Source organism: Watersipora subatra, chromosome 1 (genome assembly GCF_963576615.1).
Source record: "Watersipora subatra chromosome 1, tzWatSuba1.1, whole genome shotgun sequence".
Taxonomy (NCBI): domain Eukaryota; kingdom Metazoa; phylum Bryozoa; class Gymnolaemata; order Cheilostomatida; family Watersiporidae; genus Watersipora; species Watersipora subatra.
This window is the reverse complement of record NC_088708.1, coordinates 55,843,785-55,861,965: the sequence shown is the minus strand read 5'-3', so window position 1 is coordinate 55,861,965 and position 18,181 is coordinate 55,843,785. Positions and strand designations below refer to the sequence as shown.

Genomic DNA, 18,181 nt, shown 5'->3' with positions numbered 1-18,181 from the left:
TCTTCATTTTAATACAAATCGCATTAGAATCTGCATGCTTGCTGACGGGAAACAAATGGAAAAGAGACAGTCAACACTGAATCATCTTAGCAACTCTTTAGCCATATACTCAGAACGAATGATATGCTATTTCTTTCATTAATATTTACTATGTTTTCCTTTGTAAATTAAAATGATGATCTGATGGTTGATGTTTGGAATCAGTTTTATTAACCCTTTTTGCAGGCTTTGTGACATTTTGTCGTTTTGCGATACTGATGCTAGTCGGCAGAGCAACTATTATGTCGCCACACGAACGGTTTTTATAAATTGATTTATGGTTAGCTAATTGCCTGTTTTTGTTTAATTTTTTACTAATAGTAAACTACAATATATCAGTCTCTGTTAGCAACAAAAAATAAGCCGTTTGCAGAAGAAAAAAAACGATCGTTTTTGCAATACTAAACAAACAAAAAATTCGAAATAAAAACGTATCTACATAAAATTGGGAATGTTGTTTGTAGGTTTTTTTCTGCTTTATTAATGCATGAATCATATTGGATGTTTAGCAGGGCTTAGAACCTGGGTGCCCTTTAGAAAACTCCCAGTGTTTAGGGGGTGTATTTCAAATTGACCAACCAGGTGATTGGGGGTACAATATCCAAATTCAAATTGACCAACCAGGTGATTGGGGGTACAATATCCAAGTCTGGGCCTATCCAGGTGGGTGTTTCTTTTAGTGTATCAGCCCTGGGAGGCCCAGAGTTAAAAAAAAAGATTGGCTGATACTAATTCATATTAACACCTATATCGGCACTAATTCCGATACCAAAATTGGATCAACTCTATTTTAAATATGACCACTGTTGTTGCTAACAATGAAACGCATCTGACATGCTACACGCACTTATGCTGGTATGGATGTCAGACATATGTACCTTTCCACATACATCAATGTACACTTAATAGTGACTAGAGTTATCACTAATGTCATTCTCATGACTACCAGGTTCAGCAGAGTTTATATGGACTTTAGGAAGATAGGCATAGATCATGCTGCCATCAAATATACAAGTTGAAGTTGTTCAGTGCCGCCAGTAAGATATTTCTATATTAATGGGTTAAGAAACTACTGAAGTTAAAGTTTTACTTTGTGAATATAAGGGATGTGTTTCTATTTATGGTAAAAACATTACCAGTAGTCCAGTGAAAAACTTTCTTTAAGCAAAACTTTCTGGAAAAAATCACAAATGCAGAGGAAAGAGATGTATGACAAAATTACAAGAAAGTTAGAATAATATAGTTAAATGAATGTTCCGTCTCTTCAGATGACTTCCGAAGATTAGTCCAAAATGCCTGTCATTTCCATCATGAAGGGCTAACTGCTTTCTCCAAAGTGTAGCAAACCTACAAACAAACTATTGCTATAGCTCTTAGGGTTATAATGACTGGAGTTATTACTATAGCTCTTAGGGTTATATAGACAAATTCTAACTATTATAGTTATATAGGTAAGCTATAGCTTTTGGGGTTATAATAAATTCAGCTGTTGCTCTAGCTCTTAGAGTTAAAATCCTGACCATAATGTTAAAAAAACCTTAGCCATCCTTACCTGAAAATTAGGATTCGTAACAATATACTCATCATTATAATAAGAAATGAACTTTCTCAATGGTATGATAAGACACTTAAACCAAGTTCCACAAAAGTATTAGCGTAAAGACCATGCAATAATAATGCATTACCCATAGCATAGTTGTTTAGCTAGCTGATTAAATAGTTGGCTACATAGCTATGAGAACAATAATTTCTGTTTGTCCTTGACCCGTGTTCTGGGTAGTACAGCACCGCTAGCATACGAAACAATTACAAATTATTTAACAGAGAAATTAATTTTAATAACAATGAAGGGGTCTATACCGCAACCATCAAAGTGTTCAGACATTGACCCTATTATACCTCCATTGACAACACAAAAGGTAAACAGTAGTCCATTTTATGGCCCTGCGGCCAAACAACAAAGTGAAATTATCAACATGGAAAAGCAAATGTTCTGGAACAGAGCTTGACAGAGAGAATCAAATGCTCTGAACCATCAGATTCACTCATAACTATTTTATATCATTATTTTACATATGACATTTTTATAGGCTGTATCTGTGAATAAACTTACATAGTTTATTTTCAAGGAATTGGTGCCTAAGATAGTGCAAAGGTAAAAAAGATGGGCAGCTGTACAAAAAAAAAACAGGTGACAGCAATGAAGTGATAGCAATGAGGTGACAGCAATGAAGTGACAGCAATGAGGTGACAGCAATGAGGTGACAGCAATGAGGTGACAGCAATGAGGTGACAGCAATGAGGTGACAGCAATTAAGTGACAGCAATGAGGTGACTGCAATGAGGTGACAGCAATGAGGTGACAGCAATGAGGTGACAGCAATGAAGTGACAGCAATGAAGTGACAGCAACAATGTACCCAGGCACCACAGCACTGTTTAGATTCACATCAGTATTAAATTTCCTCCGATCTGTAGAGTTACAAGTTTAAATAATATTCACAGAGATTCATATCTGTGCAACTCCTTTCAGTGTATTAACTAGATTTCTTACCTGCGAGAGCCCCAGTAAATCCGGCGTTGTAATCACATGCAACTTCATTGCTTCTATAGTCATCTCTCTCATCTGTATACAAATCATCTGCATCTGGACCCCCGACTAATGCCCCATAAAGAGTGTTAGGATTGTCAACGTCATCAGCGAAGTCTTCCCAGTCACATGTTGGGTCGTTTTCTGGCAGCGGACAGGACCTATGTAAACGGTAATCATGATTACCACCAAAGATTCACGCCTTTAGCTACACATAAGAGAGAGTCATAACTAGTGGGTCCTTTGTGTTTTACCCATGAGTGGAAAAATTTAACCCTTTGAACCCTGGCCGTTCTTGTCAATGTCTGTCAGCAAACCTTGGCAATTTGTCCAACGATCCTAAGTTTTTAAAATTTAATTAAATATATCCAAATGCGCTCATAATACAATGATATTTGGGAAAACACTAGTAAAAAAAGCCGGGCAATCCACAGCAATTGTCATCAAACAGAAAACAACAGTATTTCACCATTATTCGGGCTAGAACTATAAAGGTATGTACAATTTTAAAAACTTATAAAGGCATTTACATTAGTATCATTTCCATCGAGCACACGTTCATCGTCATTTCATGACTCAAAATGAGCTGGAAAATTACTTAGTATCATAAAATTCTTAATTTGCTTCACAATCAGCCTTGACCTACCAACGAGCGAGTTGTATCGATTTTTTCAAGATACCGTTTTAATACAATTTGTTATTAAAACGAAGGAAGTAGGTAAAGATATTTGAAAATTGTTACAAGTAGAAGTGAAATTTCAGGTTCAACATCCTATGCAAGAATTAATTTGAATTATTTACATTGTTACTTAGAAACAGCTTTTGTAAACAGAGTCACGTGAATGCCAGTATTCCGGGCGTTAGGGTTTCTGACACACCCTCCGCAATGCCGAAATAAGGGATTGTAAGGGTTAAGGTGAACATGACTTCTTTTACTAGCCAATAAATATTAAAAGAAGTTTTTTTGCTGACTATACTGAAAACAAATATAGAGCTGTAGTAGCATAGTCAGAGATAGAAAATCAAAATTTTGACTCATTTTAGAAAATAAATCCGTATATTCATGACATGGGCATTTTACCCTTTATCTGAGGAGAAAAAGAATAACTATAGTTCAAGTGCTAAGGCTATATTAAAGGTTCAAGCACTAAGGCTAGAATACTCTTATATTTACTGTTCACTAATTCATAGAGACCTTATTGTGTAATAGAATATCACTACCTTCAGTATTACAGATATACATATTTTAAACTTGTACATTACTGATATCCAACTAGATGCATAATACAAGTTGCACATGGTTCAAACCAGTAACTTACCATCAAATGTGTCACAGCTCTGATCACTAGATCAATAGTTATTATTGAGGATTGTTTTTAGCTGGAGATATAAAGATATACACACACAAGTTTGACAGCTTTTCATTGAATGATTATTTCTATAGCAAACTTCTGAGCATATGTCATGTCATAAAGGTCATTTTTAGGTTATTGGGGTCATTCCTAAGCAAAGAACATGAAAATAAAACATGTTTATATCGATTAATAGGAAAATGTTTTTAAAGTAATTTTACAAATTAGTTTTTATGACCTCAACCTCTCAACCTTTTCTCAACCTTCTCTCAACCTTTTCAATCTGCTGGTAAATAAAACCTTAAAAAATTTGATCTGATGTTACTTTTTATCAAATTTTTAGATTAAAAACTATTTAAAATTTTTATGGCTTTGACATACATGTAGGTTTAGTATTCAAAATGAAATTGAAAATATTTTTTGTACTCTATAATTCATTTCAATTTAAGAGTCTGCAAACTAAAGTGATTCAGGGCTATTATTTAGTAACTTAGCAACAATATTACTACTAATCTGGGTAACATGTGCTCATCTTCTCAGAAACTTGTACAATATTTTAGCTGAGCCAGTTAATATGTATTTGACTGCTTTTCAGCCTCAATTTATAAGTTATTGCTGGTTGTATGAACAACACACCAATATGTGATATCTAGTTACATATGTAATAATCTAAGGTGGTTTATACTTTATGAATGGTGAAGCCATCTACACTGTATGCCACAGCTAGTGGCTTTAAGTAAATATGAAAAGATTGTGAAGACAGTTCAGTTAAAATACAATTACTAATAAAAGTAGTGCTGACAGTTTTGAATAGCAAGAATAGTTTAATTTGTTAGAGAGAAATGAATATTCTGCTCATTGTACCAGAGTAGCTTATTTTTACTAGTCTAGTGTATTCAGACAGTAAGGAGGGATGGGAAGTGCCCCAATAACTCCAGCTCCAGTTCGAAATAGTGTTTTAGACTGAGGAATAATTTTACCATCTATCTTTGACAGGTCACTTTGTCAATAAGGAAACCAGTATGACACACAAAATGATAATTTATATAGTCTCAGGCACAAGGAATGCACAGTCTGCACAGAGAAGTGCCTATATATGTGCTTACGCTGCTTTGTGATGTGCTCGCTTTGGGGACGCGCTGTCGAAACCAACAACATAACTCCTTCCACCATCGACGAGTCCCAGCATATAATCAATCTGACTCTTAGCAAAATCTCTGTACGTCTGTTCGTTGATGCCTTCGCTAGCAGCCAGCAGCGAAAGGAATGCTGCGTTCGCTGCATACCGATTGCTTCCCCACTCTAAACGAAAAGCTAAACCGAGAGGGGTGTATGGTACATCATTTCCAGGAAGCCAGCGTCCAATAAATGTCTCCAGATTATCACTAAATCGGCTGTCTTGCAGTTGATGATAGAGTAGGAACTAGAATAAATGGATAGATGTAAGTATATTTAGATCTGTATATGCGGTTGGTAACTTGTTTCATCACATTTACTCTTTACCATTTATCAAACAAAAGATGGAAGTTCTTTTGCAATTTCATTCTGTGTTTATATTTTAAATTCATTATACTGTGCTCATTTCATCACAAAACGTGCCTAATTCGAAAAAGTATTCGTTCAACTAACTTGTGCATTATTTGTAGAGAACTCAATTGTCCATTGCTAACTGATATGGACAGCCTCCACAAACTGTATCTTGCAATCTGTCGTAGACAGCAAACTTTCTGTAAAAAAAGCTTATATCAACAAACAATTTGAAATGAAATTGTTTGCCATATTTTCAACTTACGTTCACCAGGCCTCGTTTGTCATCCCAGTCAAGGGCCCACATATACTGTTCAGAATCATCCTTGAGATAGGTTTGAGCAGCTGTGAGATAGGTTGTCTCCTCACTAGTTCCCTGATGAGCTAAGGCTAACCAGGCTGCTGCATGCGCCATCTCATCTTCCCACGAACTCGATCTGGTAATCATCAGAGAAACTCCTAATATAATGGTATTCAAGTATCAGAGACTAGAGTTGTGTTCACGATTCCAATATCTACACTGTGAATAAATTGTGTAAGCTGAACCTGTATATACCACTTTTTTAAAAATTTCACTATTTTGTAAAATTATGTTAAAGTTATTAGTGTTAAACATAAAAACAAATAAATACCATTATAATAGCAGAACTATAACATACTCAGCATGTAGGTACACCATACCTAGTAATAATTGCTATTAATATCCATGGATGCATTCAGTTGATATGAAATTATGTTTTCCAAAATATGAAGCAATGGCCTTAAAACATAAAATAGTTCTCATTCAAAATTTTAACAGCTGTGAGTTGTCTTCTTTTCATTTTGAATAGCATTGCTCGTGATAGAATAATGATGTGATTATAATGTATGTTCAGAGAGAATGCACAGTTGAATACCTACGAATAAAATGCAGCACCCTCTGGCAGAGCAGTATTATATGTATCTTCATTACTCTTAGCGAGCTGGTAGAGAGAAGTGGCATTGTTAAGCAAGTGATTGCTGTAATCTGGATCTGAAACAGAAAATGATTGTTGTACATAGCTTTTGATATACAAGTACATGTATTTTGATGTAGCCTTGAGCTACACACTTTGGTTTTGCGGTATAAATCTGACCCACAGAAAATTTTTCATAAGATGTTTACTAGGCATCTGATTCCAAGCAATATGTAACCTCTTAAATGCTTATTAACCAATCTTAATGGTTGTGTGTATACATGTACTTTTACTGACAATTTCTTTGCAATTCTCCTAAATTCTCATATACATTAGATACTGATGTACAAGTGCATGCAATTCTGATGTAGCCTTGAGCTACACACTCTGGTCCTGCGGTCTAAATCTGGTCCACAGAATAATTTTTCATATGATACTTACTAGCCATATGATTCTAACCAATATGTAACCTTTAAAATGCTTATCAACTGATCTTACTGGTTGTGTGTACTTTCACTGAAACATTTCTAGCAATAATCCTAAATGTTTTGACACTACTCTTTAGTTTTAGTGTTTGACCATTTTAGCCCCGACTGATTTTAGCTCCGGGTAAATTTAGTCTCTTTTAAATTATGTGTAATTAACACAGTGTTTACTTAACTTTTATCTAACCTTATTTACTTTCTAATGTGTTACTCCCTTTAGTTTTTAATTAATAATTTCAAAATGTTGAATTCATTAAAAAATTCACAAAATAAATGGAAGTATGCAAAAAAGAACCAAAGTTGCCACATGATACAACATTTTAAAAGGTACTTCCCAAACCATGAAGGTGTGTCTCTCAGAGTACAAACATGGAAATACTTACTGACAACTTTAAACCTTAAGGGATGACTTGCAACAAAATTCACATTACAGTTATTTGGTATCAAAAGGTTCACCATGTCTTACTCTGCTGTGTTGTAGCTTCAAAATGTGTTGAAATGTGATTACAAGTTTTTAAAAGCTCAAAAATGAACAGTTAAAAAATGGCCATAGGTTGGAATCCCTTTATTTTGATGATGAACCCAACTCGAAGTGGATATTGTTTTGACATGTGATTTTATCAAAAGAAATGAAAGACCAATAAAAGGCACAATATAACACTTCGGGTTCTTCCAAAAAGCCTTTATCAAATATAGATGCTCGCTACTTCACAGTTTTGTTTCAGCTTGGTCTAGTCATCTAGTCATAATGTGATCATGTGACCAATATATCTCGCCAATTGGCGCGAACAATTTCTGCAGCATTTTCGATCATCACAGGTCACCAACAGGCTCTTCATGTTTATCAGAGGATGATATGGACCCCCTCGAGCTAAGGTTAGAAAATTAAACTGTATTTTAGGTTAGTTTTTGAGATGGCAGTGTTTAAAGTGACAGCATTACAATGATAATGAAATAAACGTGTAAGGACAATAGACATGGTTTTATTTAACGCAGGAAATGTGTTTTTGACAATTTTTCAATGAATGAGGCTGCATGAAAGTGTAAACAGAAGCACATTGTGTTCAACTACGTCACATTTGAGCCGTTTTGAAAGGGATTCCAACCTACGGCGTTTTTGAGATGGCTGCGATTAAAGCACATAAATTACATAATTTTTTTATTGTATATTTCAATACATCAGAGTCTTGACTTTCGAATGAGCTATTGTTTGCCATGGTGAGACAGACATTGGTTGGTGTTTATAGGATTTCCCCAGAGCTCTACCGCGAAACAGTTTACTGGCATAGTCTCGAAAATTGTGACGTCACAATTCTCATATTCGTTGTTGTGTGCTCTTACCGCTTATTTATCAACTACGAAAGTGATGATAATGACGCTAGTGGCAAGCGAAGGTAGGACAACTCCAGAGAACGAATGAAGATGACAAAGGAATCAGTGTCATTAGTTCTCCATGTACATATTATTTCTATGATAAGTACCTCAGACTCCAAGAACCATACTATATTTTCCCGATGATATTATGCACTAGCTCTTTATTTTTAATGCGATGTTAAGGGTGACGACTGAGACTAATTAATTTCAAGCATTGCGTGATCTCGCGAAAGCCGATTGACATTTAGTCCTAGGGCCACGCAACCGCAGATCATAATTTAATCGATGTGATTTTATTACCTTCATCAACGACAGTACATTTATTGAAGCATAATTAATTAACCCAGAACATGTGTTTGTATTGGTCGGCGTTAGCACGATCGCGGGCATTGTTGATTATCTAGAATCTTAGTTTATTATTAGCGCTCTCCGGGTTTAACAGCACCGATTGTCACAGACAAACGCAGCCTCAATGGCAGCGAAAGGGATCGACGACCTAAGGCTAATTGAAAATTATGACGCCACATTTTGAGTACCTGAACCAAGTGTTTTTTTGCAGGACATACTTTTGACACCCCGTTTTTCATAGGACTATTATTCTTTGTGTATTGAATATAGGCTCATTCGAAAGCCAAGACTCTGATGTATTAAAATATATAATAAAAAAATTATGTAATTTATGAGCTTTAACTGTTCGTTTTTAAGCTTTTAAGAGCTTGTAATCAAATTTCCACATATTTTGAACCTACGACACAGCAGAGTAAGGCATGGTTAACTTTTTGCTACAAAATAACTGTAATGGGAATTTTGTTGCAAGTCAACCTTGAACCATATCCTGAGATCCATGAGAGCTTCACAGAATCAGTAAAACATTGCCTTACACAGACATAAACCATCTACTTAGCCTGTGATTAGAATACATAACAAGTGAGTGTATCTAAGCTCACCAGATGTCTTAAATAAGATTGATCCAGCAGCAAGGGCTGCCGCAGTCTCTCCCATAACATCAGCCCCTCCACTCGTACTGGCTCCAGCTCCCAGGACATAACTCGGCCTTGCAATGTTCTGCTCATCCATCTCCTCAGGTCTGCCCCAGTGAGCATGATCAATGGTGCCACTCCCAACCTGATCAAATGTGTTTATGAATATGTTTATTAATTGATTCGTGCTATAGAGTAAATAATATAGATGGTTGACAAAAACCAATATATTTATATATAATAATATATTTATATATAAAATATGTATATACATACATGGTACATATACATATATACACATGATATATACATGATAATTATACATGATATATACATTATACACATGATATATACATGATATATGAATGACTAGCTGTGCTACCTGGCGTTTTATATAGGCGGTTGACAAAAATAAATATATTTATATATAATAGTATTTTTATATACACAAGATGTGCATATAAACCTAACAAACCAACCAGATATAGTGGTGGTGGACAAGGAGATCAAGAGGGCTACTATAATAGATAAAATAGCAGTACCCAATGACCACAATATAGCCAGCAGAGAAAAAGTAGAGGAATATCTCCCTCTTAGAGAAGAGATTGAAAAGTGCTGGGATGTAAGAACAACTGTAATTCCAGTAGTCATTGGGGCACTGGGGGCAATAACACCAGTGCATAAAATGTGGCTTGCTCAGATACCGACAGCAATCAACTCAAGTGAGTTGCAAAAAAGTGCGCTATTGGGAACAGCTAAGATCTTGAGGCGAGTGCACAAACTACTAGGTCTCTAGTAGGTGACCCGAGTTAGAGCAGAAATTACCACCTCAACCGGGTTAACCGAGGTGAGAGACCAATTTTTTTACATGATATATATATACATACATGATATATACATTGCATACACATGATATACTCATGATATGTACATGATACATATACATGATATATATATACATTATATACATGATATGTATATACACATATATATATAATAGCCTTGCATGTTTATATATACAATGTATATGCACGAAGTTGGTTTGTTATTACAGTATAAACCAGAAAAAAATCATAATAATTAATGTAACAATATAAGAAATAGCTTTAATACACTTTAATAGTTTTGTAAGCTATTTTGAGCAAACTTAGCACAAGGTAAGATATAAGTTAAATGTGATTCAAGAAATATTCTGTATATTATCAGAGAAACAAGCGTGAAACTGTATTAGTTAAGTTGTCAAGTCACTTGCTTTCAAGGTTTTAGGAAGACTTCCGAAAAGAAAAATCTACAAAATAGCATTTTAATCCATGTCCGGCCTCAACAACAAAACATTAACCATGAAGAGTAAAAAAGTTGCTTATTTATTTTTATACTTGCCATTATAAACGATGAAAGCCTGCGTAATACGTATTAAATTTTTATATTACTTTGGTAAGCCTGCGTTTTAGGCATCGATGCTTTTATATTGTACTAATAACCTTTTGAGAAAATAAACATTTTATAATAATTTGGAGGTTTTGTTCATGTTTAAACATTCCAGCTATACAAACATACAAGTGTAAACCTACATATAGTTCATAGATATACACTCGTTTCCTTTTTGCCATCAGCATAATGCTAGGAGTACTATATTCATGCTGTAATCTTGGAGTTGTCATTATATCTTGACAATGTTTGAAACAATAGATTTTTCAAGATTTTGTAGGAAGTCAAACTATTAGTTGATAAGTTTTAAATTTAATCAGCCCAAAGCCTTTTACAACTGTCCAAACATCTAATCTACAACTCAATCAAGTAAAACACTTACATTATTAATTCTAGCAGTTAAATATTGAATATAAATTTATAAAGTAGCTTTAGAAAAGTTTGTATTTAATAACAAAAAGTTAGTAGATTGTCAACCTAAGGAGCAATGGCCAATCTTAATGTTTTTATAGAACAATTCATTCAAACAGGAGGACTGAGCATCTTTTATTAACAAATTCATAGAAACCCTGTACATTAGCAAAGATACTTAACCAAATAAAAGCAGGTTTTGAGACAATTATATTGTAGAGGTACTTTTTGTACCACTCAATTTGGCCATATTTACATGTACACGTGAAGTTAATTTTTTATACAGTTTTAGTAAGATATTCAGTTTTCAGTTTTGGCATGATGACTGCATCGAAGTTGAATTTAAAATACCAAGCAATCTGCTACTGACATTGCACTTTTCTGTAAAAAGGCGTGAGAGAATATGCTATTACTTTCCAAGAAACCTACAAACTTACTGTTAATAAAACTGAAAATAAGTCATTATTAGCTAAAAGAGACTGAACTTTTTTTCTAAAGCAAAAATATCAAATTTGTGTTCACTGAGGCTATCGGTTATGCATATCACATGTGTTCACTGAGGCTATCGACTATGCATATCACATCTATGCTCACTGAGGCTATCAGCTGTGCAAATGTTTTTGGAGACTCATAGATTAAGTGATTTACAGAAAAGAATTCAAAGACATAATCTAGCACCACATAACTGGTGCATAGCATCCATTCAGCTGTAGTTGGTAATTTAATGTCTCAGTGACTGCGTATGACACGGATAATAAGCAGAACGTATGACATCAAACGCAGCTAGCAGTCAAGCAAATCCGTAGCCTTGGCGAATAGTCTTGCACCTAGCTGCAAATCTAGTCTTACAAAAATGATATAAATGGTTGCCCCTCAATTATGTTTACATCCCTGCTCTTACCAATTGAAGAGTGGAAAGAGCACATTACATGTTGCAGATTGTGACTGTGTAAATGAGAACAGTTGGACTCGTTATATTGTCCAAGTATATACATGTACACGAAGACTACAGGTGCAAGCTTCTTTACCTTTGTGTTGGATTTATCAATTGTCTAACAGAAGCCATTTAGAAGCCTCAACTTTAGAGCATTCATAGCAATCAAGTAACAAGTAACTGTATTCAATATTTCTCTCAAGTGAAGTGTATCATCAATACTTATACTTATTTGTGAAGCCCATCGAAAAAAACTTTCTAAAGTTACAAGAGAATTGAGTTACACACAGACAGTCTAAAGACAAGCACAAAGTCCACTAGTTAGCGCCGGCCATAGACATAGATATACAGTATGCTGTTTGTTACTCTACCTGTGCGTAAAATCTATCCGTCAATTGATGGCACTTCATGAAGTAATCGAGTGGCCATTTAATTTGTCGAAGTCCCTCATCGTACTGTCCAATCATCTGGTAGGCATCGCCAAAAAATATCAAGCCGTGTAAAAGCATGGTCGTTGCTGCAGACATTGGTAACCCAAACTTTACGTGGTCACCAGCTGAAATCACCATTCCAAAACGATCATTAACAATCAACATATGGATTTTAATTGTGTAGTTAGTCGTATGCATTAAACATATTACGAGATATGGTTTTGTTGTCCTGAGGCTAATCATGACTTCCTTAGAATAATATTTTTATTTGTTAAATTATATGAAACACATCTGCAGTCTCAAGGTTCTCATTTTAGTTCAAGTATCTTTATTTAATATTTTTCAGTGTTTTATGAAGATGTACCTCCTCTGACAATATGCAAATACTTCTGCTTTTCTTTGCTATTCTCGGCAATTGTTAAAACTAAAAAAACCGATATATACATACATACATACATGTACATACATAAATATATACATGTATATACCTATGCATATACATTGTGCTTAGGTATTAGGTACTTAGGTATGCCTGTAACTGTCTCTCTGAAAAATGAGACTCAAGCTTGTAATACTCAATTTATGATATGGACAGTCTATCAACTTCATCAATCTGATCAGCATATGGGATTGTAGAATAAACCTTACTATAATAAGAACCATTTTCCATGACTAAAAATCTTTCGGGTGTTGGAAGATCAGTAAGAGCAGACTGCGAGAGCTGCGTGTGTTACCTACGGTTTGCTTAATGTGAAATAGGAGGCCTACTGTAAGCGACATCCTTGAAACGCCTTTGCATAAGGACAATTGCTTTCAAAGAAATGTGTTTTTGGATTGTTCTTATGAAAGCTATGTAGCAATTTGTGTTGAAATGAAAAAAAGATTTCAAAGCAACGAAAATAAATTCTTGACAATTTTCCAATTGCATACCGACATGTATCAAAAAACTGGTATTTAGCGACATATGACGCTTGTTAACAGCGAGTGGCTGGCATTATGAGACATGTGACAAGTGATTTTTATCAGTTGACACATAGCATGCCACTTGCACCAAGCGGTAAATAGTGACTGACTTACAACAGGTGACATGTGACAAGTGACTTGTTTCAGTTGACACATTGTAGGCCACTTGTACCAGGCGGTACATAGTGACTGGCTTACATCAGGTGACATGTGACATATGAATTGTATTAGGTGACATATGACAATGGCTTATATGCATATCAAATGACATGACAACTAATTTGACCCAGGTCGCAAGTAGTGAATGACAGATTAAATGACATTTGGTCCAAGTGACTTGAATGCTATTGTGTGGCATGTGACATATGACCTGCAGCAGATGAAATGCAGCATCCTAAAGCAAGTACCCCCTTAACAACCTATAAGCATTTGATGATGCATAATACAAAGTTTGAGTGACTGGCACACTAGGCTTTTTAAGCAAAAACTGACTCACCATCATGCCAGCCTCCACTCAGGTCAAGGCCAACATCACTGCCATCATTTTCTGATGAATCGCCTCTCCAGGCAATTCTGTTATCAGCAGGAAGAACGCCTGACCGTTGAGCCTCGTAGAAAAGGAAGGAGTACTCGATGGCCAAAGCATAGTTAGAGTCTACAGAAAATAATGACTGCTTTGCACAAAAGGGAAAAAGAATTTTTATAAATACTGAGCTCAAAAAACTATTACATATAGATTTTATTGGAAGCCTATCTACATTATATACCAACCATAAGTAACTGTTGTTGTTGCTGGAGTGGTTGTAGTAGTTGTGGTAGTAGTGGTAGTTGTAGTAGTTGTAGGAGTGGTGGTAGTTGTAGGAGTGGTGGTAGTTGTAGGAGTGGTGGTAGTTGTAGGAGTGGTGGTAGTTGCAGGAGTGGTGGTAGTTGCAGGAGTGGTAGTGGTAGTTGTGGGAGTGGTGGTAGTCGCATATTCATAGGTTATTTCGAAGCACGGGGGAGCGACACTTACGCTGCCAATGTTAAATCTAAAATAGGTATAACTGTCTGATTATGTAATAACAACAGATGGGCAAAAAACAACTACATATTAGTAACATGCATAAAAACATGTTCTCATACTTACCTTCATGAAAACATTTCCATTTCCTGTTCACTTCAAACCAGTAAAGCTGGTCAATAAATCAGAATTGCGAGTATAAATCAATAGACCGTATTTAAACATAAAGACCTTGGAACACATATACGATGAATGTTGCCAACTCTGACTCAAATGTTGCTCATAAAATGTACCAGCTTAACTGAGCTTATATGAGTTTAACCATGCTAAGCGGCAGATAATATGCTTGATTACCGGTTCAAACAGTTGATAGCCAGCTTTACAAAAAGTGCTAAAAAGCTAAGTGATGAGGTAAGCGGTTGTTCAATGATAAACTCTATCTGACCAATCAGAAAGCATAATATAAACCAATATGCAAGTATATTGTTTTTATGAACTATATATATAAACAAAATAAAACATATAAGCTAATATGAGGGTATATACGAGTTCTGTCCACTCACAGTTACATTTAAGATTTTTACAGTTTGCCTCCTTTGGAAAATATGAGAGTGAATATTGGTGCCAAAGATTGTCACTTGTGGTAGGCGCACTTTTTTGAGCAAACAATGCACTAATTGGTGACTGGAATTGTTTGGATTTGAATGAATTGAAAAACTTTGGTTCCGAGGCTTTGCTAACTAACTGTACAAGCATTAGAAACATAACTGAGTAAGTCATTTAAAATGAGTTGATGACAGATTTAACACTGTTAACAATGGTTTATCATAGCTGTCTCCAGCCTTTGTATTACTACCTGTAATATTAAAAAGTGTAATGCTTGCGTAAGGTTTGATTAGATGATATGATATCAGTTCACAGAATTACCTCAAACCTGTACTAGGTTATAAAACAATCTCACAGACTGCTTGAATTCTCATGAATTGAAATTATCATCAGTAAAGATAATATATGCTCACGTATGAATGAATGATGCAAATAAAAAGTGGCTTAACTATAATCACTACTATTATATAGACTGTAAAACTTAATAAATATTATTAAATTTATCAACATCAAGTCAATAATATTGAATATTGTACTGGCAAATGGTGTTTAGTGCTAACAAAGCCAAAGAGAATCAAAATGTTAGTCAAAATGAGTTGATGACAGCTTTAACACAGTTAGCAGTCATTATAACTGTATTTAGTCTTTGTAATACTAACATTAGAAAGTGTAATGCTTGCTTAAGATTTGATTACATGATATCGGCTCACAGAAATACCTCAAACCTGTACTAGGTTATAAAACAATCTCACAGACTGCTTGAATTCTCATGAATTGAAATTATCATCAGTAAAGATAATATATGCTCATGTATGAATGTTTGATGGAAAATGGAAAGTGGCTTAACTATAAACGTTACTATTATATAAACTTAAAACTTAATAAATGTTACTAAATATATTAACATAGATTTAATAATATTTAATATTGTACTGGCAAATGGTGTTCAGCGCTAACAAAGCCAAGGAGATTTGTTGGCACTGTTGACAAGTTACTATGGTAACAATACAATTATGATGGATCCGTGATAACAATAGTAAACAGATGAATTATTAAATTGATCTAGATGTTGGTGAATGGTCCGAATAGCAGAAATAAGCTTATCTGAGTTGTCTATTCCTACATGGTTTAGACTGACATCTTTTGATGAATGCAATGTGCATAGGATGAAACACAGTAGTCTCTGCTTACTTGACAGTAAAATCCAGACGAAATTTATCCCCTGCTGCCATTACTCCTTCTCCGTCCTTATTGGTCAAACTGTACACCTTATTGCTGAGCTTTGTTACAACAGCATCATTGGCCTGCAGAGTACTTACAAATTACACTCAACTGGCGATGCAGATCTGTTACTAAATACTAAGTCCTACTTTGTGCTGAGTAAATCTTACAACCTAGCCAAGAACAGCTACACAATCAATTATCTAATCACTGCATGACATAAACAAGTCACGCTAAACTACATGTTACTTCTTAAAGGAGATTAAATATTCATTATTAAAGTTTGATATTAGTTAACTTACCTACAAGACATTCATTTGCACAGTCATAACAAGTGACATTGTATACCTACATGAACAGCACTTACAAGTCAGCACGTGCAAGTTACCAGCACAGCCTTGACAACTGACCATATGCTAGTCACCAGAAAAGCAACCATCATTTCGGCCATTTTAATTCTTTTAACCTATGCCTACGATAGTTTTGTTAATACGGAGAACTGCAACTCTGAATTCTGGAACTACAAATATCACAATTTGGGTATACTTGTAGTTCTAGATATAAATAAATAGAGTGAGCTCACTCGTAAACGCTTGGTGCTGTGAGCGAATGTAAATGTAGCGTCCCATCCGACAATATCCTGTGGAATTGTGAGCTTTATCCTTCCATCATAGCTTGTGAAATAGATGTTACGGATAGCTATACTTCCATCACACCCATAGACCTGCTGAAACCACAAACATACAAAAACACGTGTGTAACAGAATACCTGGTTTAATAGGTACTTATTAGTGTTGGAAACCTTCAACTCCACACCTAACTTTAATTAAGTCGATAGTAGTCTTATATTACGATGATATGAATGACATTAGTACTTGTATATTTACACTCAACCTATCCCTAATGTGTAAGCATGTTCAAGGTTATAAAATTAATTACATCAGATATGATTTGATGTTGATGTTATTGTATGAAAATTCTCATGAAAATAAAATAACTTTTTGAAAACAGTATGAAATGTAACTTATGATATGGTTGACAAAGTTAATAACTTCTGCATGCCATGCTAATTACTGTGTAAAGAATACCTGGTTTAATAGGAACTTATTAATGCTGAAAACCTCCAACTCCACACTTAACTTTAGTTAAGTTGATAGTAAAGTATTATATTGTTATTACATGAATGACATCAGTACTTGTATATTTACACTTAACAATCCTCCATGTGTCAACATGTTCAAGCTTGTAGAATTAACTACATCAGATATGATTTGGTGTTTATGTTATTGTACGAAAATTCTCATGAAAATAAAATAACTTCCTGAAAACAGTATGAGATGTAACTTATGATATGGTTGACAAAGTTAATAACATCTGCATGCCACCCTACCAACAAACAGACTGTTTAACCAATTCACATTTCTACTAAAACAACATGAAAAACTTTCAATAAATTCTGTTTAAAAACTAAAGTAAAAATTATTTGCAAAATAGTAGCACAACAAAACTAGAGCCCAAATGATTTTTTCCATTCCAAAAATTAAACTAAATTATGATATATAATTACCATGACTCCGTTCACAGCTATCCAGACAACAGCAAACAGCAAATACTTCTGCACCCTGTCCATCGTGTGGCGAGGCAGACAGCAAACTCTAAACATCATACGATGCCACAGCTATTTGTACATTATAGCATGAACGTCACGAAGAAAAGTCTTTCAAACCTTTCGAGGGTGTGGGTAGATATGAAGGGAAGCATTTGACTTGCTTCATTGAGTTTGTAAAGAGCATCAAACACGAATTCACGTCACAGCCTTTTATGACGTCATAATCCTCTCTAAATGATGCCTATTTGTGTATTTTCACAAAGTCCTATACTAACAAATCTTAGAAAATTGTTATTT

The 18,181-nt window shown here is 34.8% G+C and overlaps 1 protein-coding gene across 1 annotated transcript; it reads right to left on the bottom strand.

The window, feature by feature from the left end:
* Positions 1-1,103: 1,103 nt before the first annotated feature.
* Positions 1,104-17,977, bottom strand: LOC137389255 (uncharacterized). The gene is made up of 12 exons (XM_068075486.1): positions 17,843-17,977; positions 16,859-17,002; positions 16,246-16,358; positions 14,220-14,476; positions 13,945-14,103; positions 12,426-12,610; positions 9,249-9,426; positions 6,408-6,519; positions 5,773-5,944; positions 5,087-5,403; positions 2,593-2,789; positions 1,104-1,386 (listed from the first exon to the last, which is right to left on the bottom strand). The coding sequence occupies exons 1-12, from the start codon at positions 17,939-17,941 to the stop codon at positions 1,358-1,360; spliced, it is 1,962 nt and encodes a 653-aa protein (XP_067931587.1). The 5' UTR covers positions 17,942-17,977; the 3' UTR covers positions 1,104-1,357.
* Between the last annotated feature and the right edge of the window lie 204 nt (positions 17,978-18,181).